This window comes from Musca autumnalis, unplaced genomic scaffold (genome assembly GCF_047663935.1).
Source record: "Musca autumnalis isolate F117 unplaced genomic scaffold, ASM4766393v1 scaffold_4, whole genome shotgun sequence".
Classification (NCBI taxonomy): Eukaryota; Metazoa; Arthropoda; class Insecta; order Diptera; family Muscidae; genus Musca; species Musca autumnalis.
Genome location: NW_027411977.1, coordinates 140,744,956 through 140,768,864, shown reverse-complemented (window position 1 = coordinate 140,768,864; position 23,909 = coordinate 140,744,956). Strand labels below are relative to the sequence as shown.

The 23,909-nt window shown below is 37.7% G+C and overlaps 1 protein-coding gene across 1 annotated transcript in view; it reads left to right on the top strand.

Moving 5' to 3' along the window:
• The window catches only part of Doc2 (Dorsocross2), a 41,884-nt gene extending 19,457 nt beyond the window's left edge, over positions 1-22,427 (top strand). The window contains exons 3-5 of the mRNA XM_073980328.1: positions 11,139-11,406; positions 11,512-11,649; positions 20,946-22,427. Of these exons, the coding sequence (XP_073836429.1) occupies positions 11,139-11,406; positions 11,512-11,649; positions 20,946-22,220 (1,681 nt within the window). The 3' untranslated portion in view covers positions 22,221-22,427. The remainder of the gene's footprint in view (positions 1-11,138; positions 11,407-11,511; positions 11,650-20,945) is intronic.
• The last annotated feature ends 1,482 nt before the right edge of the window (positions 22,428-23,909 follow it).

Here is a 23,909-nt window from a genome sequence, read left to right as displayed (position 1 = left end):
TCTTTACTTTGGTAAGGGACTTAAGAATCACCTTTTACTTTGGAAAGGGTCTTAATAAGCACCCTTTACTTTGGAAATGGTCTTAAGAAGCACCCTTTACTTTGGAAAGGGTCTAAGAACCACCCTTTACTTTGAAAAGGGTTTTAATAAGCACCCTTTACTTTGGAAGGGGTCTTAAGAAACACCCTTCTATAAGAATGAGCAATGATGAACCCATTAAAATGGCGTACAAATACACGCAGAATGGGTAAGCCTAGGCTTCGATGGAGGTCCGATTCTCTGCCTTTTGGCAAAATTCATAGTATTAAAAAAATCCCATTTGGTAAGGACGGAATCTAAGGTTACATTTTCAAGTTTCTTCTCCAGCTTCTACAATTGATCGTTACTAAATAAAATCGTTTTGTAAATATCTCATTGAGCCTAAATAATCATTTGTTTTTACTGCTTTGGCAACCCTTCCTTCTGCTAAATGGCAATAATTTATAAAACAAAAACGATTCACCCGCTAAATACCAACCAAACACTGATCCGAGATTGTTGACAATATCCACAGCATGTCATCTCGTTACATTAAATACGAACAATTTCACACTTTTAACGACAGCCAACAAAAGAAGGAAGATTTTGATCGCTTCACAGCTAAGCTGAAATATATACCAAGAAGAAGCCACCCGCCATTAGCCAGTTGAGTGTATGGCGACAAAGCCACATAACAAAAACAACAATGTTGCATACTTGTTGTCGTTACTGGCATCCCATAGCTGTAGGTCACTCTTGATGGTAAAATATTAGTGTTTTTTACGAGTGAGGCTGCAAGCAAAGGCTTTATTCGTATGTACACGCTTCATAAATTAATGGTCTTAAAATTTATTGTAGTTTTTTTTTAATGAGACTTTCTTCTTCTTTATCATAAGACCAAAAACACCAAAATGCAGCTTATTTTTTTGAGATCTCCAAGCCACCGTAGATTTTTCTTGGCTTAAAACTGTGGTAAAGCGATTTTGGACCTTTCATACATTATTCATGACTTGTGTTGTGATCGTTTTTTTGGTAGCACATATAAATCTTTGGTCTTGAGAGATTGAAATCTTTAATGGTTTCGGAATGGTTACTGCTGTTTCTGCTGGTCACAATGAAGCAGTGGCTGGCTACAAGTGTCTTTTTAGCGATTTAAATGGGTCTTTTAATTTGAATTCTTAATTAAACAAATTTGTTATTATTGACAAAAGACAAAAGTTGTTGTTGTTGTCGTCATTATAACTAATCTGTCGCCTTTTCTCTCTTCGTAGACGCAAGAGCAAGAAATTAGTTGAAACGTGTGGTATTAACATTTAAGAATTATGCTTATAACACTGTCTGTGTTATACGTACGCATCGATTATTTAGCAACAAAATGTCGCTGTTAATTTGTTGATGAGTTTTATTTTATTTTCTGCAAACAGATATTAATTATTTTCGATAAACTATTTTGCTTTATTTTGCTGTTCATTCAAAATGTCGAAATAAAATTCACCGTTTCGTTCCATATCAATGCGTCTTTAGACCTTGCCTTACGGAAAACACCTGCAACAGATCCAAGAGATGCAGATCACCATCTGGTAACAAATACAGATATTGTGCTTAAGATATGCAAGGAACATTTTTTTTAATTTAATGTCGAAAACGACGAAGATATCGCAGATCCTACGGCCAAGATGAGTACATCAATATACCGGCTGGAGAATATTAAAGGAGCAGGAGCCGAGGTGTTCAAAACCGGAGGCGGCACGCTGATAAGGAGTATGCATCAGCTAGGAATATTGCATACCCGGTAATTGGAACCTGAGCATCCTGTGTGCCACCCACAAGAAAGGAGATAAAACTGTATGCTCAAAGTATAGGGGCACATGTCTAATCCCTATTGAATATACGAAAGGTTTGGAGTATTGTGGGAACAACTAAAGCCTATTTTGAATGAAATAATTGACCCATGCCAATGCGGATTCAGACCTGGCTACTCCAACATCGACCAGATATTTGACCTTGCCTTGATATTTACTTTGCCGCAAATCCTGGGAAAAGACCCATGAGAGGTAGATAGACATATACCAACTCTTTGTCTACTACATAGCAGCATTCAACAGCTCTATACGTCCAAAGGCGTTTCAAACTATGCCTAGATTTCGTATTGCAACAAGGCACATTCGGCATTGTATGATGACATTAGCCGATACCACCCAGCTAACATTTTTTTCCGAGTTGGGAACGAAACTCTGCACAAGTTTCCGATTGTGATGCCCAAATGGGAACAAAATTGTGTGAAGGTGCCCTCGCATTTGGTAAATTTTGTAGGAAAAAATCGGAAGGAATATTCGAGTTTCTTTCCGAATTCTAAATCAATTCGTAAAACATTCAAAAAAATTGGAAATTTTGAGGAAGTTTTGTAACGTGGTTTTCTCGTCGGCTGGGGTAAGTCCAGTCGCGTCCAGGGTCTCCATAAGGACCCACTAAACCTTACGAAATAAAAGACTAGTTTTATCCCTTCTAGGGGTTCAATAGGATATTTATTGATCTAAATAGTAGTATGTTCTACTTCAATGAAATGCGATATTATTACTTTGCCCTTCTTCGGAGCGGAGGATGCTGATAGGACAGATGATGACGATTTATAGGTGATCGGGAACTTTATCAACTCGTATGTGTTGGTGTTCGGCAACTAGCAAAAGCTGTTCGGGAACGACGATGGTTGATGAAGCTCGGTGATGTTCGGGAACGGAAATGGTTGACGAAGATCGGTGACGACGATTCGGCAACTCGGCTAATGCTGTTCGGTAACGACGACGCTTGACGAAGCTCGGTGACGACGATTCGGTGATGTTCGGTAACTCGTCCGAAGTTGTTCGGGAACGGCGACGGGTGACGACGCTCAGTGATGACGTTTCGGGGGTGTTCGGGAACGCCGATGGTTAGCGGGGATCGGTGATGACGATGCTGGCTGATAACGATAGTTATCGATGATAGGAAGCGACGATTCTGGTTGCTGATTCGTTTCAGTATTGATCGGGAACGTGTTGATTGATGTCGGGCTGGTTGACGACGATCTGCTGTTTTGTTCGGAACGACTACTATACAACACTAATTACAGCTACGAACTCATACAGACTACTGCGTATATCCAGGAACAAAGAACCAAGGTCCCTGTGTGGGACGGGAAACCGAAGTCTCCGTGTGGTACGGGAAACCGAAGTCTCCGTGTGGGACGGGAAACCGAAGTCTCAGTGTGGTACGGGAAACCGAAGTCTCCGTGTGGGACAGAAAACCGAAGTCTCTGTGTGGAACAGGAAACCGAAGTCTCTGTGGGAGACGGGAAACCGAAGTCTCCGTGTGGGACGGGAAACCGAAGTCTCCGTGTGGGACGGGAAACCGAAGTCTCAGTGTGGTACGGGAAACCGAAGTCTCCGTGTGGGACAGAAAACCGAAGTCTCTGTGTGGAACAGGAAACCGAAGTATCTGTGGGAGACGGGAAACCGAAGTCTCCGTGTGGGACGGGAAACCGAAGTCTCCGTGTGGGACGGGAAACGGAAGTCTCCGTGTGAAACAGAAAACCGAAGTCTCTGTGTGGAACAGGAAACCGAAGTCTCTGTGGGGGACAGTAAACAGAATTCACTGTGTGCAATTTATTAATGGGACAGCCACAATGGGTAGTCCCTTCCAAAATTTGCCAACGCAACAAGCCACCCAGGAATGCCTTGGTAGATAGCAAGCCCCCAGCAGTAGCAAGCTCACTCCAACAGCGAAAACCAAAATACTAAAGGCTTACGTTGTACAGAGTGATTGCGAATTATTGTGTATTGAGCACAGCAAGCAAATGACTTCATGACTGGCGTAGATGGAGATGCTGTTGAGTGCAATCGACTCATTGCTAATATGGTGGTAAGGGAAGACCGTAGGTGTTGTTGTATGTATGTGACACTTGTCACGTTACAGTTTTTCCATTTTCTGCAAAATTTCGGATAAAACTTTAAAGAAATATTCGAAAATTGGCAGAAAAAGGATGAACTTCGAATACTTTTTCAGACTTTCAAAAAAAAAATCGGATATTTGTTCCGAAATTCGGAAAATTGCGGTATGTTTTATCCGAAGTTCGGAACATTACCGGATTTTTGATTCGATATTCGGGAAATTATCGGATGTTTGATCCGAATTTTGGTAAAAGACCTGAATATTTTCGAAAGTTTTATGCGAAAATCACAACAAATTCTGCTGATTAATACAAAATTCGGCCACTTTTCGGAGTAGAAATATATTTTTAGTCCGACATATAAGACACATATTCTGTAGCATGACACCGAAGTAAACAAATACAATTAAGAAAGTTCTGGAACGAAGCTAATGTACTTTTTACTACGTATGGAATTTCCTAGGTGCTACAAGTTGATTTTGAATTGCAAATACCAATGATTTTGCCAACCACAAACATACATACTAGAGTGGTTTTAACTGAAATGGAAAACATCGATGTCGGATTTTTTATGCGGCACCTCCTAAAGTGTTTAGTTTTATTAGATTTTAAGATTGCCAAAATTTGAGCACCATCGGAATATGTTAACACGTGCCACTGGGGCCTCAAAGTTTCCATAGTAATTTGTATGGGCCAAAGGTGAATTTTTACGAAATTCCTCTAAAGTCCACATTTATTGTCCAATCGAAGAGAAATTTTTACTAGTTCATTTCTGTGGCTAAACAAGTAATACTACAAAAACGCCGGGCCGTTTTGTATGGAAGGAAAACACCGTATTGGGCCTTTCGCGTTTCTGATTCCTGGGATTGTACTGAACAAGTTTGTAGTTTTTTATCCTCGTTTTTTGAATATTTTGGCATATAACAGCCAAACCATTGAGATTTTCAAACCAACACTAAGACATAAATTGTAGCCAAAACAATAATTAAGAACTCTCTAGTACATTGCAAAAGTAATGGGACGCTCCTTCAATCAGTTTTCTCCTCGTGAATAAAAAAAAACTTTAAGTCAATATCGGGAGGACCAATTTTCACCGTAGACATATGGTCTAGTGGACTTTATTGTTCTGTACAATCCCACGAATCAGAAACGCGAAGGGCATAATAAATTGTTTTAATCGCCCCACCCTAGTGTCTACGTATCCTACCGTTGGACATTTAAACGAATAAACAATAAATTAGACCAAATTGAAACCTTAAAATTTCAATGTTATATTTACTCAATGATCACAACTGAATATTCATCGAATTCAATGCGATTGTATCAATTAGAATCGTGAGTTTTGTTCTTCACATTTTAAACAAATACAGAATTTCAGTTTCATTTTGTTTCACTAAGGATTTTGTTATTGTTGTTGTTATTCTTCTGTTTTGTGTATCTTTCAATTTCAATTTGATTTTGAAATTTAGCCATAGCACTATAGGTAATTTGCCCTGTTTTTGAGACAAAAATTAATAACAGCGGAATTAAAGGATTTTGTAACTTTTTAAGTTATTTATGTGTAAAAGTGAGATAAAACAAAGATTTTTACAGATAAATTCGGATATAAGGAACAACGGTTATAAGCAACTACGTATATAACAAACAAAGCTATTTTTTCCAATGCCATTTGGATTAGTTTTCTTATACATAACAAACTGATGAAAACGATCACGGTAGTAAGTAAGACAAATTTTGTCCCCGCGAGTAGATTTTCCACCGAATTGTTACTACAGTATTGTATATTTTTTGAATATTCGTTAATAAAGACGAGTTTAGTACTACTTTAAACCGTATCAATGATTAATATGTAATAGAGAGATCAAATAACGCTTACTACTGCCGCACCGTTTATAAAAAATCACGGATACACCGAACAATTTGTCGCCATTACTTATTTTACTTGCAATGAAGTTGTAAACAACAATAATTTTTACATTTATTATTTATTTCCTCAAACCAAACTTCCACAATTTTAAGGCTTTTTATTGAGACGTAACCTAATAAAATCTCATAAATATCAAAAAACGGGCAAAATCGGGTTTTGAAGCCTAGTAATACCAATGCAGAAGACTTTCAGTAATGTGTTCTAGGTGGCAAAATCACGGCCAAACACGGCCAATTTAGTATAAGTCTATATGAAGTGAGTTTAAGAAAAATAAAATATTTATTTCTGACTTTTTGTGTTTTTTGGTCGCTACCCAAAATGTTTAGCTTTATTATATATTAAATAAATTCCTCTCGCTATTGCCAATCTATTCCATTTTAAATATATTTATATTTGGTTTATTTTTCCGCGGTTTTAAATACATTGAAATATGCCTTACAATACATATTTTTTAGTTCTTCTTCGAAATTCTCACTTTGACTGCAATTTAAACCGCGATAATGACGCTATTTTGAAAAATATCATTCATATTAATAAATTTTGACATGTTCTTTTTTCAATGCCAATCAAAAAATTATTATTATTAAAAGTTGCAAAATCGACTTTTTGCCTCAAAAACAGGGCAAATTACCTATAGTGCATAGGTAAGGATGTTTAGGCGCATGTGCTGTTGTAGCATTGAAATTAGTAACCAATATTTTTTGGTTGCCCTTTCCATGCTCTATGTGCGTGTTGGCGCTCAGGTATGGGTGTTGTTATTTGAGGTTTGCAATGCTAACAAGGATGCTTTGCGGTTGGCAGTAACAGCAGGTGGCCAGGGGTATCTGGCGCCAATTTAAATTATATCGCATGAAAATGCATGACCTCGTTCTTTTTGGTGTTGTTGTTGCTACTGATGTGTTCCTTGTGTTGTATTTTAGGTGCATCTTTGTTTTTGGGCCTCTATTACTGAAATGTTTTTTGAATGCTGTTGTTGTTATTCAATGATATTGTTGTTTGCTGCATGTTGTTGAGGTTTATGCTTGAGGATCAATTCGAACAACAAATGATTAATTAATTGAATTGTTAAATTGCTGAACAGTTTGTAGGATTTGAACCTAGATTGAGTTCATTAATTGCTTTCAAGGTTATTGAAAACAGAGTCTTTCTCTGCGTTCTTTGGTAAAACGAAATAATTTGAAAACGACATAAAGAAATCATTGAATGTTGTAAAATTTCTTAGAATTATAAACAAATACCAATTTCCAAGGCATTTTGTATTGAAAACACACACCCATTTAACTATAATTAAGTGGATTTGGTCAAAATACTTTTTAAGAATTTATTCTTATTTAGAAGCGTAAATAATACAGTTTATATATTATAACCCAGTAAACATTAGTCGTGTTTTTGACGGCATCTCCCACTTATTTACTCTATCGAAACTCCGGCTTTCAAGTTCCGAGTGTACCGCCATGCGGTTCGTATTTATACGCCTTTTTGTGGTTCTCATAACATCGTCTAGCTATCGTTGTATCTCATACCATTAACTATACTGGTGTTATTGTGTAGCCGATACAGCTCGTGGTTTTTACGACGATATTCGTCGAAGATTGGCCCGTAGATCTTTCAAAAAAAATAATAATAATTCTCTCACACTCATAAGTACTGCCTTATCTGCTTGCTCAAGTACCCGTGATTCGGAAGAAGATTGGCCCGTAGATCTTTCAAAAAAATAATAATAATTCTCTCACACTCCTAAGTACTGCCTTATCTGCTTGCACAAGTACCCGGGATTCGGAACCATATCTTAGAACGGGTAGTATCAATGTTTTGTAGGCTGCGATTTTTATTTTACGAGATCTAGATTTGTTGTTAACCTGCTTACTTAGACCAAAGTAGCATCTCTCGGTCAATAGAACTTTTATTCTTATATCACAGCTGATCTTGTCTCTTGTGTTTATGGCGGTGCCGAGGTAGACGAAGTCTTTAACTACCTCAAAATTATATGAACCACAGTTGGTCCAAGTTCTAGGGACTCATTTCGCGTCTGGCAGTTAACTGCGATGAGGCCAATTTGAGGTCTCATTGCCGTTAACTTCCAGAGCCACTTCCGCAGATTATCATTTAACCTTCTTAAAGGTATCAGTTAGTTTTTTACTGATCGATCATGATGTCAATATCGCCTGGTGTAAAATGTGCCATTTCTTTTAAGATCTTCATCTCATTCAACTTTTCCTGCAGAATTTTCAATAGGTCACACGAAAGGTCATCTTAAAAGCCGAATGAGTTTGTGGGGATACCAAACTCAGACATGGCTTAGAATACCAGTGAACGTAAGGGGCTGCTCTACAAGCGACAAAAATATGGTAATTGTCGATCTGCATCTCTTGGGTCTTTTCTGGGATTTGCTTAGGGTAAATATCTGCTCAATGGTGAATTTGCCAAGTCTAAAGCCGTATTGGTATGGCCCAATAATTTCGTTGATCATAGGCACTAGACGTTCGCATAATATCCCTGATATTATAAGCAACAGATGGCAGACGTATGCCTCTAAAATAAGAGCACACAGTCTTATTTCCTTTCATGTGGACGTGACACAGGTTGTTCAGGTTTTGCTTTTATTAAACTCGGAAACAAGCTAAGCGCGATGAACTCGATAGTGAGTGACGCGAAAAATATTAACAAAACCCTCAGGGATAACCTAATGCATTCGGTTGCCATGTGCCATCAGCTGAAAGAAAACAGGGAAGCAATTGCACTTCTTCTTCTAGCTTTTGACGACCAATATGTAGATCATCATCTTCTCCGTTTTGGTCTCCCTTGTTGTTCCTTTTTGAAAAAAACCCGCTGTTTACCACATTGGATGGAGTACGTTTTGTTATTCCGCTGGACTTAAAAGGATTGTTCGCTCCTTCTCCTTCTATTTCACCATTTAACTTGTAAATAGGTCCAAACTGGAAGCCGTTATCTCAGTACATACCGATGTGCTGGTTGTCTATGCAAGCAGGGAGGCCATGCCAGGGTAGACGCAGATTTTTGAAAGTAAATACCATTTTCGTAGTTAACAAATTAAATAAACTTTCAGTCTTTTAGGGGTGGGTATTATAAACAGTTGGCGTATTTATTCCACTGGCAGACCCAATCAACACAGTTTAGACCAAAAATAACACCACTTCGGGCCATTATCGAGAGAAGTGTGGAGAATAAAATTAAATACTTTCAACAAAGGCTATTATAAGATTTATTACGAAAGGTGTATGAAGGAATGACCCTAATATTGGGACATTTTATCTCGGGAAGTATTGGCTTCCCACTGAAAAAAAAACAACAAGTAAAAAAGTGTAAAGTTCGGCCAGGCCGGTCTTAAAACCAGGCTATGTCTATAATTTTTCGTGGAGAAGTTTCTTTACCACTGGAAACCCTAAATCCGAAATTATAGCTAATTCGATCAGAAAATTTAGCTAAAAGCCTCAAAATACTTTAAGTCGGGATGATAATGGTTGTCTATGCAAGCAGGGAGGCCATGCGATGGTAGACGCAGAATTTTTGTGAGAAACTGCGTTCTGCACTGAACCCATATAAACCACAACAAGCCTGGACCTTCACACCCAACGTAGTGGCGACGGAACTGATAGCGTTCTTTAAGACTTGCTAGTTTTTTATAGGACGGAGATGCAGTATTTGCCTAGATGTTATTTCAGTAAGATTTCGCTCCACTTATTCATGTTCCATAATTAAGATCTTACTGATCTCGATCTTAAGGTCCATAAAGGCGAAAAATATGTATTGTTGCCGCCCCTCCTGGAATCTGACGCAGACCAGCAAGCCGCCCAATATTGGTCAGACGCTGCTAGATTTATTTCTACCATACCCTTCCGACAAATATTTTTTCTATGGCATGAGTGTTAGCGAAAGTAGACGGGACGTGAAATCAAGAAGTTTTACGTGGTTCACGTCTTGACAGCTCAATCCGTGATACACCATTGCAGGGGAGCAGAGATATCAGGCGTCGCCCAGCCACCCTTGGGGACTACCTATTGGGCTCTTAGAGAGTAGTTGCCCTTCACAGAGGCTCTAGGTCTATCTCGTAGGCACCAATTTTAAACATTGACCTATGTTGACAGTTTTTGGTTGAGATGTTGTGTGACCACTGGGAGCCTCAAAGGTCAAATTACATGTAGTTCGGTCGCAAAATGTAGCTACAATCCTCAAAATACAGAAAATCGGGAGGTGCCGTTATATGCGGGCTATACCAAAACATGGACCTATGTTGACGGTTTCTAGTGGATATGTTTTATGACCACTGTGAACCTCAAATGTTCAATTGCGGGTAAGTTGGTCAAAAATGTAGTTAAAATCCACAAAATATCGCTCAATTACTGCGAACGCTAGGGTGATTACAACAGGCGGACATGACTAGATCATCTCAGAATTTTATCCTGATCAAGAATATATGTATATACTTTATATGGTCGCAAATGATTATTTCAATGGGTTACAAACAAAAAAACTTAATATACCCACCATACTATGGTGGAGGGTAAACAAAACTTACATAAATCTCATCGCATTTTCAAATTTTAGCGGGGAGTTATTTCTTTTTTGTCGTTTTTTAATTTGCTCCCATCTGTAGTAGTAGTTTTTATATTAACCAGGAGTTGAGCTTCAAGTTAGCATTTGGTTCCATTCCTCTTTGTTTCCATTTCACATTTTCTTGTTAGAAATAACATAGAGAGCGCCTTTATGTTTATTTGAGCTCAGAACTGTTCCTTTAAGAATTTTAAACAAAAAAGGAATATCAAAACGAGAACGGCGCTATAACAACATTAATTACACACTAAATCGCCTACGCTTCCATGGAAAAAACAGAAAAGGAAAACAATGAAACACACTCTGGCAGAGGACGCATGCGCAAACGTTTTACAAATGAAACGCTGTAAAACGCACAATTAAATATTTGTAACGCCCACTTGCCATCAGTCAATAGCTCGTCGTCTGCTTCGATATCAATGACTGGTGCTGACGTAAGGTGGGGGATGAACGAACGAACCTCAGACAATGTGATATACGATTCCATTTCTTTGGTTCATTTTCAGTTTTTTTTGAACATTTGTTTTCTATCGTAAATAAGCTGTGTATAAAACAAATAAAATGCTTGGTTATCTAGAAAATGTGCGGTAACATCCCTTGTTATAGGAGTCATCATCATCATTACCGCCATTATTATTTCTTGTATTCTTTTTAGAATTGTTATTTATGTTATCCTTTGTTTTTGTTTGTCCTTTGCAGACGTATGTTCCCATCCATGCGCTTGTCTTTGTCCGGCCTGGATGATGACACCAATTATTGTGTTCTTCTGGAAATGGTACCAATTGGTGATTGCCGCTATAAATTCTCCGGTTCACAGTGGGTACCAGCTGGCGGTGCTGAGCCACAGTCACCGCAGCGCATGTACTTGCATCCGGATAGTCCAGCCACCGGTTCACATTGGCAAGCCCAGCCAATTCTATTCAATAAAGTGAAATTGACCAACAACACCTTGGACAATAGCGGTCAAGTAAGTAGGCGGAAGCGGTGGAAAAGAGAAAAGATGTTTTTTGTTTCAAATGGATTTTAATAATTAATTGTGTTTTATTTGTTTTTTTTTTCTATTTCTTCATAGATTGTCTTGGCCAGCATGCACAAATATCAACCTCGGATACATGTTATACGCACTTCTGATTTGGCCCAAATACCATGGGCACCTCAGCAGGCTTTTGTATTTCCGGAAACGGAATTTGTTGCTGTCACAGCATATCAGGTGAGTTCAAATTGACTAAGTTGTATGGTTCAGTAGTTGTGAAAAAAAATTATAATTTAAGGATTATGAATACAGGATACAGGCAACAACCATCTGGTATTTGCTGAGTATTCTCGAGTCTTGGGTCATAGTCATATCCACCTGATCAGGAAATTCCATCAATTTTAAAAAAGCTAATTTTAAATAATTTGTATACCCCATTGACAATCGCGTCGCACAGTGTTGCCGCGAGGACAAAAATAAAAAAAATGTGATGTTAACTTTTACATATGTTTATGTTTTTTTCTTACAGTAAACACATCCGATACAACGAATCTGAAAGAATTTTGTCGATATATGCATCCATAATGAAGTTATAGCTCTTTAAATATGAAAAATATTTCCCAGATAATCTAAAGCGATATTCATATGAAAATTGGACGACATTAAAAATAACATTTTCTGAAAAGTTTGTTGATAATATTAAAAGTTTTGGATGGGGATTTGATGGGTGGGCTATAAACAAAAAATTTTAGTACAAAAAGTTGACATCAACTGCACATGGGCAAAGTACCGTTATCAAGAAGTAAAAATTTATATTTGATAAAAAAAAGTATTAATTCTTAATATTTCGTAGAGTATATCTTTTGATTGCCACCTATTGCCACCTTGGCTCTTGGTTTCCGTTAATTGGACGTCTCTTCCGAAGCGAAATGTGTAAAAAAATTCTGCCCATCCCTGCAACCTTCTGAGATATATCGGTTCAGATTTTATATAGCCCCCATATACATATATCTTTTCCCGATTTTGCTACAGCTTGTTCAATTTTGATCGAATAGCCTTGAACTTTAACATGTGTTATTTTCTTAAGCACCTAAATAGCTACACCGATTTTCACAAAAATCGGTTCAGATTTGGGTATAGCCCTCATATATATCTTTCCCCGATTTTGCTATAACTCGGTCAATTTTGATCGGATAGCCTTCAAATTTGATATGTGATATTTTCTTAGGTCCCTGAATAGGTTCGCCGATTTTCGTAAAAATCGGTTCCGATTTGGATATAGCCCCCATATATATCTTTCCCCGATTTTGCTATAATTCGCTCAATTTTTGATGAATATCCTTCAAATTTAACATGGGAGGTTCCTCAGGCCCCTGTTAATTTGACATTTGGGGTTCCCAATGGGGAAAGATATATATGGGGGCTATATCCAAATCTGAACCGATTTTTACGAAAATCGGTGAACCTATTCAGGGACCTAAGAAAATACCACATATCAAATTTGAAGGCTATTTTCTCAAAAATTGAGCGATTTATAGCAAAATCGGGAAAGATATACATGGGAACTATATCCAAATTTGAACCAATTTTTGAAAATCGGTAGAGCTCCTCAGGTGCCTAAGAAAATATTACATATTACATTTGAAGGCTATTCGATCAAAATTGGCCGAGTTATAGCAAAATCGGGGAAAGACATATATGGGGGCTATATCCAAATCTCACCGATATGGACCAAAGTTGAAATTTTTCATTCCTATGCCCTCACAAGTATTTGTGCAAAAATTTATCAACCTAGGTCAACTCCTTCTATTTTTGTCCACTTTTGTATGGAAGCGGCAGCACTGTGCGTCGTGAAAATATTTAACCTGTTAGAGGCTTAAGTTTTCTGAGAATTTTTTTCCCGACATCATCGAAGTCAATTTCTTAGATTAGAAATTAGTACTGCTAGTGAAAGCTGTGTGCAAGTTCCAAAAAGCGAATTTCTGTCATCTTTCAAGGGGAAATTTTGATAAATCCAGAAGGTGCGTCTCTCAATTCGAAAAAGTTTCACTTCGCCCTAGAACTTTACCTACCACAGTTCACAAGTACCTAAGATGCAGAATCCATTATTAATAGGTGTGTCTTTTTACGTGATAATTTGTAATAATTATTACGAAATGTTACTAAACGCTGTCTTTTTACACAAAAGTTCAGTAAAAGAGAGCGAAGTGAGAGAACAATTTTGACAGTTGTTTGCTGAGAAATTGCTGAAAGAATTTTTCCCAGCAACATTTAGCAAGTTGGATCAGCTGTTTTTTAATCATCTGCTAATGGTCAGCTGCTCAATGTTTATCTGTTTTTGTGTGGAAAAATACTATAAATATTAGGATTCAGCTATTTTTATTGATTAATATATTACTTATTTTTTATTTATTTTGCTTTTTCATTGCTTTGGAGTTAGTTTTTCTTTCATGCATTGGCGCCAAAGTTTTTGTTTTGGTTATCAACTGTTATCTTGCTAAAGTTTACTAAATGCTGTCTTTTTACTTTTTTCTCTATTTTCGTATCAAAGAGTAAAATCTTTCTTACTCTCTGAAAAGAAGTTACTGAATAATTATTATTGAAAAAGTAAAAAGACACAACTAATGCCAAGTCATTAAAAGCAATTACGATAATTTTCGACAATTTGCCAAAAATATCGAGATCCCCAACTACTGATTTCCCGGAGACAAGTATACATATATTGAAAATGTATAATTTCAAAAAATTTGAGCCACTTATCTGAGTATGTAAGCCCTTCTCCCTAAAAAATTACAACAAGCAATCTAAAGCCCTTTAACCACATCTAGTTCAAAGAAATGTTTCCATGAAATGACGAACGGAACCTATGTAGCTCATTAGTTTATATCGTTCATTTAGATTATGTCGTTCAATTAGCTCCACTCGTTCATATAACTCTTCTATTTGATTAGGATGAACGAGGGACATAGTTCTTTCAGCTCAGTGAAACGTAATATTAAACGAAAATAAACCGACGAACGAAATGAACGACGTGTAGAGGGATTCCCTAAGGCATTTTTTGGTTACCGACAAAAATCGGTAAAATTAAAACGCAGAATTATGAATGAAAAGTACAAATGAAAGTTGACAACACTGTTGCTATCGGTAGTACATAGCGAATACTTTATTTTGGTTGCTAACTTACCGACAAACTTCGTTAATTAACTAAATTATAAGCATTTTAATTTTACCGATTGTTGTCGATAACCAAAAAATGTGTTAGAGAATCCCAGTGCTGGATCCATCTGGTAACGTTCAAAAAATATATATATGGCTATTTACAAGACCGTAAGGAATACTTTCATTGAACATTTTAAAACAATCGATGAACTGCCCTTACACTTCACTTCACCGCAAATTTTGAAATTTTGTGAGAGAGGAATCAGAAGTAGTTGTCCGATATAATAAATTTTCGAACTTCATTTAAGTTTGAAAGAATTATTGCAATGTGCAGATTTTAAATCAAGGTTAGTCACTGCCTTCGATAGTTCTCGTGTCCACCAGTAATTTTAGCTGGTCACCGTAGGATTTTGTTAGAGCTATTGGGCTCTTATGTCAGAAAGAATGAATTTACCCTCGAAAAACATTATATCGCTTCAAACAGGACCAATGGGAGAACCTTCGTTAAAAATGTAGCAACATATTTAAACTTTTGTATGTTATGTACCCATTTTAGTTCGTCTCGTCAAGATTTTAAAGAGTAACAAGTAAGAATGGCGTTAAGTTCGGCCGGGCCGAACTTGTTATACCCTCCACCACAAGTTGTATTGAAGTAAACTGGAATAATTAGTTTCCTTTCGTGTATGAAGAAGACTTAATACTACACCTTTTTCACATGTAATTCGAAACATTCCCGTTGTAATTCGTAACGTTTCATTTGTAATTCGATTATTCTATTTGTAATTCGTAACATTTTATTGGTAATTCGAGAATTCCATTTATAATTCGAATTATTCCATTTGTAATTCGAATTATTTTATTTGTAATTCGAATTATTCCATTTGTAATTCGAATTATTCCATTTGAAATTCGAATTATTCCATTTGTAATTCGAATTATTCCATTTGAAATTCGAATTATTCTATTTGTAGTTCGAATTATTCTATTTGTAATTTGAATTATTTTATTTGTAATTCGAATTGTTTTATTTGTAATTCGAATTATTCCATTTGTAATTCGAATTATTCCAATTGAAATTACAAATAGAATAATTCGAATTACAAATGGAATAATTCGAATTTCAAATGGAATAATTCGAATTACAAATGGAATAATTCGAATTTCAAATGGAATAATTCGAATTACAAATGGAATAATTCGAATTACAAATAAAATAATTCGAATTACAAATGGAATAATTCGAATTACTAATGGAATAATTCGAATTACAAATGGAATTCTCGAATTACAAATAAAATGTTACGAATTACAAATAGAATAATCGAAATACAAATAAAATGTTACGAATTACAAATGGAATTCTCGAATTACAACTAAAATGATTCGAATTACATCTGAAAAAGGTGTAAATTTCAGCAATTTCGGTAAAACAATGTGAGGCACCATTCTATGGGGGTTATTTCAAAACGTCGATCTATAACTACAAATTTCTGACGGAAAGTTTTTAGGCTCAAAGAAGAGAATATGGCTAAAACTTAAAAAATACCAAAAATCAAGAAGTACGCTTCTATGGGGATATAGGAAGACGTGGACCTATACTGATAATACTCTTCTGGAATATTTTATAACTCTTGGAAGACGAAATAACGAAGTTCAGCCATTTCGGTTGGATATTGACGTCACAATCTTCAGTATTACGAAAATCGGGAGGTACCGTTCTATGGGGCTATATCGAAACGTGGACCTATACCGACGAATTTTAGTCAGAAAAGGGTCAATATGAAAGCTTGGACCTGTACAGACATATTTCTGGCGAACAGTTTTATATCACATTGAAGACTAAATACCAAATTTCAGCCATTTTGGTGGAATATTTAAAATACAACCTTCAAAATACGAAAAATCGGGAGGTACCTTTCCATGGGGGCGTGGACCTATACCGACAAATTTAAAGGGGAAGTTTGAGTACCCCCAACGAAGTCTAAATACCAAATTTCAGCCATTCCGGTGGAATATTGACGCCACAACGTTCGAAATACCGAAAATCGGGAGGTACCGTTCTATAGGGGCTATATGAAGGCATGGACCGATACCGACAAAGTTTTGGGGGAAAGTTTTATACCACCAACGTAGACTAAGTACCAAATTTCAGCCATTTTGGTGTGATAATGAAGCTAAAACCTTCAAAATACCAAAAATCGGGAGGTACCGTTCTATGGGGGCTATATGAAGGTGTGGACCGATACCGACAAAATTCTGGGGAACGTTTTATACCCCTAAAGAAGACTACGTACCAAATTTCAGCCATTTTGGTAGGATAATGAAGATAAAACCTTAAAAATACCGAAAATCGGGAGGTACCGTTCTATGGGGGCTATATCAAAACGTGGACCGATATCTCCCATTTTCAATACCAACCATCCTGCAAGTAATTAAAACTTCTGTACCAAATTTTGACTCTCTATCTTTAAAATTGCGAGCTGTGTCTTGATTTCAACAGACAGACGGACGGACAGACATACATGGTCAAATCGACATAGAATTTTATGCTGATCAATAATATATATACTTTATATTTTTCGATGTGTTACAAACGGAATGACAAATTTAATTATACCCTCCATATGGTGGAGGGTATAAAAATTGTACCCTAGCAAAAAGGGCCTTAAAGACAACCCGCATCAAAAATTTCGAACGATCCGAGACATTGCTTTATACTGGGCTTTTGCAAACACACCAACTAAAGCACCTCAAGGGTCATTGTGAAGGGCGATAAATGCGAAATCGGTCTGTATCAATATGCTCAGCCAGTGCTATACACCTCTGGTCGTTTCCGAGGATCGAATGTCACAACTCATGATGAACATTAAAGTCCTCCAAGACCAGATGGTTATGACCTTCCAAAATCGAACTATTGTTGGACCTATAACTAGGAGTACAGCTGTTTATCGGCGGGATGTATACGTTCAGCAACTCTAGACCCTGACCCATGTACGGGTCGTTAGAGACAGGCTCCAGCGACATAGGTCTGTATTGAAGAGACTGGAATTGGAAAGCTAATCCCTCACCTCCATTTCTGGTGCGATCCTTCCTCAGTATGTTGTAACCATAACAACGCTGTAAACTACAGTTCTTGTTGATCTTGGTTTCCTGCGCCGCCGCGATCAAGATAGTTTTCCGACTCACGAAATCCACAACTTGCACCCTCTCCCGACATCTATTGCATCTCACCGAAGTTTGAGTGTGGTGGATGCGGATGTGACAAACTGAACACAATAAATTGGTCCAGGGTTTACTTTCGTCCCAGAACGGACCAAAAGAATCCGGAGAAGGCATTCCGGGATTTGCTGCTCCCAACACAGAAAAACGATACAAATACAAACATGTGTACACTGAGGTGGCAGCCGCTGGCCGGAACACGGGCATTGTGTGGTTCCAGGTCAATCCTGTTTCGAAGAACCCACCTCCGTGCGATTGCATCCGGTTGAGCCATCTTCGTCTGTTCGGCGTTATTGAAATCAGGCGGACATAATTTGCTTTGTGCAATTGCGAAACTTTGTCGAAGAGAGAAGCAAAGTTTCTTATAACTTTATCCTTAAATACCCATTTCCCTGATTTCAAAAGCGATGCAACCCTGTCAAATTCTCAGGCTTCGGAAATAACGTTAATACCCTCTGCTTTATGGCCTGTGTGTGTTTATTTGACTTGTGCGCACGATATGGTAATATTTCTTCCAAGCATACATGCATCCAGCTCCATGTTAGATTATTTCTATCAACCCCTTTCCGGAGCCTGAAAAATTATCTGGAAATTTTATTGGCCGGTATCCACCATAAAATAATGCAAGGCTTCTTTACTGGATCCATATTATAAAAAGGAATTTGAATTGCAATTTAAGAATCCCTCGAAGAGATTAAAAATTCTAGAAAAAACTAGTCAAGACACCACAAACAACGCCTTAACTCATCTTTAAGTACATAATTGCCGGCTATTTTTATTAATGACAAACTAATTAAGAGGCGTAGACAACGCCATCCCAGCACAAAAAAATCAGAGTCAATCAATCAATCACTCACTCCCTGGCTCACTTAAAGAGGAAACCATAAAAAGGAACTCGAAATGACCTTGGCAAACAAACCCATTCATTCAATATTTACATTGGCTCAATCATCCGAGACTAGCCCAGTCATATATGTAGAGAACTATTGCAAATTATAGATGAACTCAGTCAGATATCCATCCTTTTACCCTGTTTGACCACCACACTAACCATTGGGGGGTGTTGTTGGTTGAGTTTTTTGGGTAGAAACCCAGAAAACCACTTGAATTTAGTTAATTATTTAATTTGTTCAAGTCTGCAAAAGAAAAACACACAACGAACGACGGACAACCCAGTCAACAGAAATCACTCAACGACGTCAGACGCAGCAAACAAAGACACAGCGGTTGGCTGCGCCATGTGTGTGTCTGTCTTTAACAAGCAAATTAGCCTGTAACGCCCCGCACATCCTTTCCCATCCAAATAAGACAACATGTTTGTCTGTCTTGGCTGGGCTAGACAAGCTAGTTAGTAAGCCAAAGAAAACAACAGCAGCAGCACATCCCAAGGAGGAGGAGGACGAGGAAGTGCATGTCGCTGCCTTTTGTGGTGATTGCCAAAATTGTTCTTAGTCATAGCAGGTCCTTAGTCATTGTCATCATCATCAGCATCATTGATGACGTCGACGTCGTCGTCGTCATGAGCTTGCCTAGTTAATGGCCAGCCGACCAGTGCCAGTCAGTCAATTTCCTTTCGACAAACATCTCAGCAATGAATCACCAACATTTAAGAATGAGTGGCATAATTTGAGCTCTTGCTGTGTTTTTGTTTCCAAAACAGAATTGGATTTTCTTTTAACTATCCAGCCAATACAGTTAGTCAGTCAGTTGGTCAAATACGCATACATACGTCTAGTCAATAGTTACCTATGTTTGTATTTTGATGTCTGTGGCTCAGGCTTGGTTAAGCATCCTCTTCCTTGTCTGTGTGCTGCTTAATATGATCTGAATGAAACGCCATCAGTCTGATGATCATCATTTCTCTTTGCTCTGAGTTGTCTAATTAGCCAAGATCAACGATGACTTTCATCTGTGGAGGAAGCTTAAAACGCACAGTGGGAATGGAAGTTTAGTAATTTTGCAGATTCTATATTAGAGAAGATCCTTCTGAAAGATGTTTACAAGGAAGACCAAAGAAAACATTCTTTTGGGCAACCATAAGCTTTTCGCAATGAAGACCAAACGTGTCTTCTTATAGAAGACTAAAAGGGTATTCTCATAGAAGACGTAAAGGCTATTTTTATAGAAGATCGAGAGTGTATGTATTCTTATAAAATAGTAAATGGGTCTACTAATAGAAGACCAAAAGAGTCTTCTTAAAGAAGACCAAACGAGTCTTCTTATAGAAAAACAAGAGGTTATTTTTATATAAGACCCTTTAGGTCTTCAATTCCGTTTTGGAATAAGAAGAACGAGAGATTCTTCTTATAGTCTTCTAAGAGACCAAAAGCTGTTATTAGTGAAAAGAAAAGGGACTTCTTATAGAAGAACAAAAGGGTCTTCTAATAGAAGAACAAAAGGGTCTTCTAATAAAAGGCCAAAAAGGTCTGCAAATAGAAGACGGAAAGGGTCTTCTTAGAAAAGACCAAATCGTCTTCTTAGAGAATACCAAAAGGTCTTCTAATAGAAGAGCAAAATGGTCTTCTTATAGAAGACCAAAAAGGTCTTCTCATAGAAGACCAACAGGGTCTTCTCATAGAAGACCAAAGGGGTCTTCTCATAGAAGACTAACAGGGTCTTCTCATAGAAGACTAAAAGGGTCTTCTAATAGAAGACCAACAAGGGGCTTCTCACAGAAGACCAAACGGTCTTCTCGTAGAAGACCAAAAGGGTCTTCTAATAGAAGAGAAAAAGGGTCTTCTAATATAAAAGCAAAAGGGTCTTCTTATAGAAGAACAAATGGGTCTACTTATTGAAGACCAAAAGGGTCTTCTTAAAGAAGACCAAACGGTTCTTCTAATAGAAGAGCAAAAGGGTCTTCTAATATAAGAGCTAACGGGTCTTCTTATAGAAGACCAAAAGCGTCTTCATATAGAAGACAAAAAGGGTCTGCTTATAGAAATCCAATAGGATTTTCCAAAGAAGAACAACTGTCTTCTTATAGAAGACCAAAGGGTGTTCTTATAATAGACCAAAATATAGTTTTTGATCATCTTACGGTTGTGCAAGATTTACCCTAACGATAGTTGAATTCACAAATTTCTCTTTCGCTTTAACACTTTTTCATTTGTTTTATTGTTTTTTTATTTGTTTTCTTTTTCTTTTTGTTCTTTCAGAATGATCGCATTACTAAACTGAAAATCGATAATAATCCTTTTGCCAAAGGCTTTCGTGAAACTGGTCAATCTCGTTGTAAGCGTAAAATGTCTTCATCACCTACTGCCGATGAGCAGTTATTGCGACAGCAACACGAAATCATGTCGCCAACGAAATCATCATCGTCGTCGTCAGCACTAACAATGACAACAGCTACACCGTCGTCGTCAACAACCTCATCATCATCATCGGCGGCAATCAGTGAGTCGGGATCATCAATTTGTTCGGATAAACCAGTGACGACGGCATTCTTTAATGATCATATCATTGTGGACATGGATGGTGGAACATCAGCGCAAATTAAACGATTACGCTCAAACGATTTAGCCGCCATTGCTGCATTGGATACAGCGGCAGCCCATCATGCATCATTGGATGGTAGCTGTGTTGCACCATCTACGCACACCAACAACGCCATGGAAACCTGTTCCAACCACAGTATGTCATCACCATTGCCTCTGGAATATGTTAACAATAGTAATAGTGGCAATATTTTTCAACAACAAGCCGCTGCTGCAGCTGTTGCTGCAATTGCTGCTGGTCACAATGGTGGTGTTGGTGCTGCCAATGTTGCTGGTGGGGCAACCTGTAATGCAACATCCGTTGCATTTATGCATCATTTCCAACAAAACATGCAGTCGTTGTTACGACCTTCACTGGTCGATTTAGCGTGTTCCTATTTTGGTCGTCCCCAGCCCATGTACCCGCCACAACATGCAGCCTATGCTGTCGCACACCAACAACAACAACATGAGGCTTTTGTGGCGGCCAGTTTGGCATCACAGCATCAAATCGTACCACCAACAGCACCTGTACCACCTCTTCCGCCATTGCCACAACATTTGTCTCTTGATGCTGGAGGCAGTGGTGGAGAATTGTTGCCAAATCGTGTTACTGCCATTAACTCGAATACCACCTCCGATTGCAATACAAACGATGCCGATCTTTCTTCATCCGATTCATCATTAATACAAGAAGATGTTGCGACGCAACCAACAACACCAACACCAGTGCTAACGATGTCCAGCTCAGGGGCTACTGACAACAACAGCACTACCACCACAACCTCTACCACCTCTAGCAGTTGTCCCACCACCATCATCGCCACAAATGATGCATTACCCCAATCACCGTCATGCAATGCTGGCGAGTCAAATCACCACAGCCAGCAGCACCACAGCAATGTCAGAAAGAAAGGCTTTAGCATATCAGCCATTTTAGGTGGTGGCAGTTAGTTTGGCATTCAATTACGCCGGATTCGTTTGTTATTCCCTAACAAAGTGCCAAATAATCACGTGTGGATTTATAAATGATGGACTAAAACCGGAAAATTTAGAGAACTTTTTTTCCATTTATGTAAATAATGTGAAATGTTTTACCCTGTTCATAAAATATTTAACCGAAACTGAAAATAAAAATTGAAAATGTTACCTTTATAAAAATGTTGTTTACTTTCTATTGATTGAGCGGCTACGCAACTTGAAAGTCGAATCAATTTTTTCAAATATACAATCTCAAAGTACCAAATTAATGAAAAATAGATTGGAAAAAATGTCTTAAAGAATTTTGAATCTAGGGTGGCAAACTTAGTCGCTGCTTTTCCTTTTTCACTTGCAAAAATCATCGGTCATTAAGCTCGACTCCAACGAGAAATTAATATTAACAAGTAAGAACGGCGTTAAGTTCGGCCGGGCCGAACTATTTATACCCTCCACCACAAAGTGTATTGAAGTGAATAGGAACAATTAGTTTAATTTCGTTTATGAAAGTAATAAACTCTTCTTTTTATTCCAGGAGTAGTGCTTATATCCCAACTGATAATGCTCCCTACAAAACAGCTCAGGGCCGACCTCGATGTCATTTCCAAAACATGGACCAATATTTACAATTTTCCAAATTGAGCGAAATACATAAGTTTTGTAATTCCAGCGAACACTAAATACCAAATTTCAGTTATTCCCATTGAATAATGTGGCTAAAACTTCCAAAATACCGAAAATTGGGAGGGACCTTACTATGGGGCTATATAAAAAATGGAGCAATACCTGAAAATTGCAGGTCAAAAGTTTTATACCAACAACGGAGACTAAATATTAAATTTCATACATTTCGATGGGATATTGATGGCACAACCTTCAAAATACTGAAAATCGGGAAATACGCTTTTATGTGGGCTATTTGAAGACATGGACGTATACAGATAATTCTCTTCTGAAATATTTTATACCCTCATTGCAGTTTAAATTCTAAATTTCAGTCATATCGGTGGTATATTGGTTGGTACCTGAGGACGTCGACCTATACCCTCAAATTTCAGGTGGAATGTTTCATACCCCTATTTCGGTGGAGAATTGAGGCTACAACCTTCTATATGAAGGAGAGTTTTATGAAGGCGTGGTCCTATACCGGCAAATTTAAAGTGGAAAGTTTTATACCACCAACGAAGACTAACTACCAAATGTCAGTCATTTCAATTGGATATTGAGCACACAATATTAAACATACCGAAAATTGGGAGGTACCGTTCTATGGATGCTATATGAAGACATGGACCTATACCGACAATTTTAGGTGTAAAATGTTGCACCCCCAGCTAGCACTGAATACCAAATATCACAAACTTCGGTGGAATATTGAGGACACGACCTTCAAAATCCCGGAAATCGGGAGGTACCGTTCTATGGAGGCTATATGAAGAAGTGGACCTTTACCGACAAATTTTAGGTGAAAGTTTTATACCCTCAACGAAGACTAAGTACCAACTTGCACCCATTTCGGTGTTATACATTTTTGTAGTCCAGAAAAAGACTAAATACCACATTTCAGACACTTCGGTGGAAAAATGAGGTTAAAACCTTCAAAATACCGAAAATCGGGAGGTACCGTTCTATGGGGACTATATGAAGACATTTATCTAAACAGAC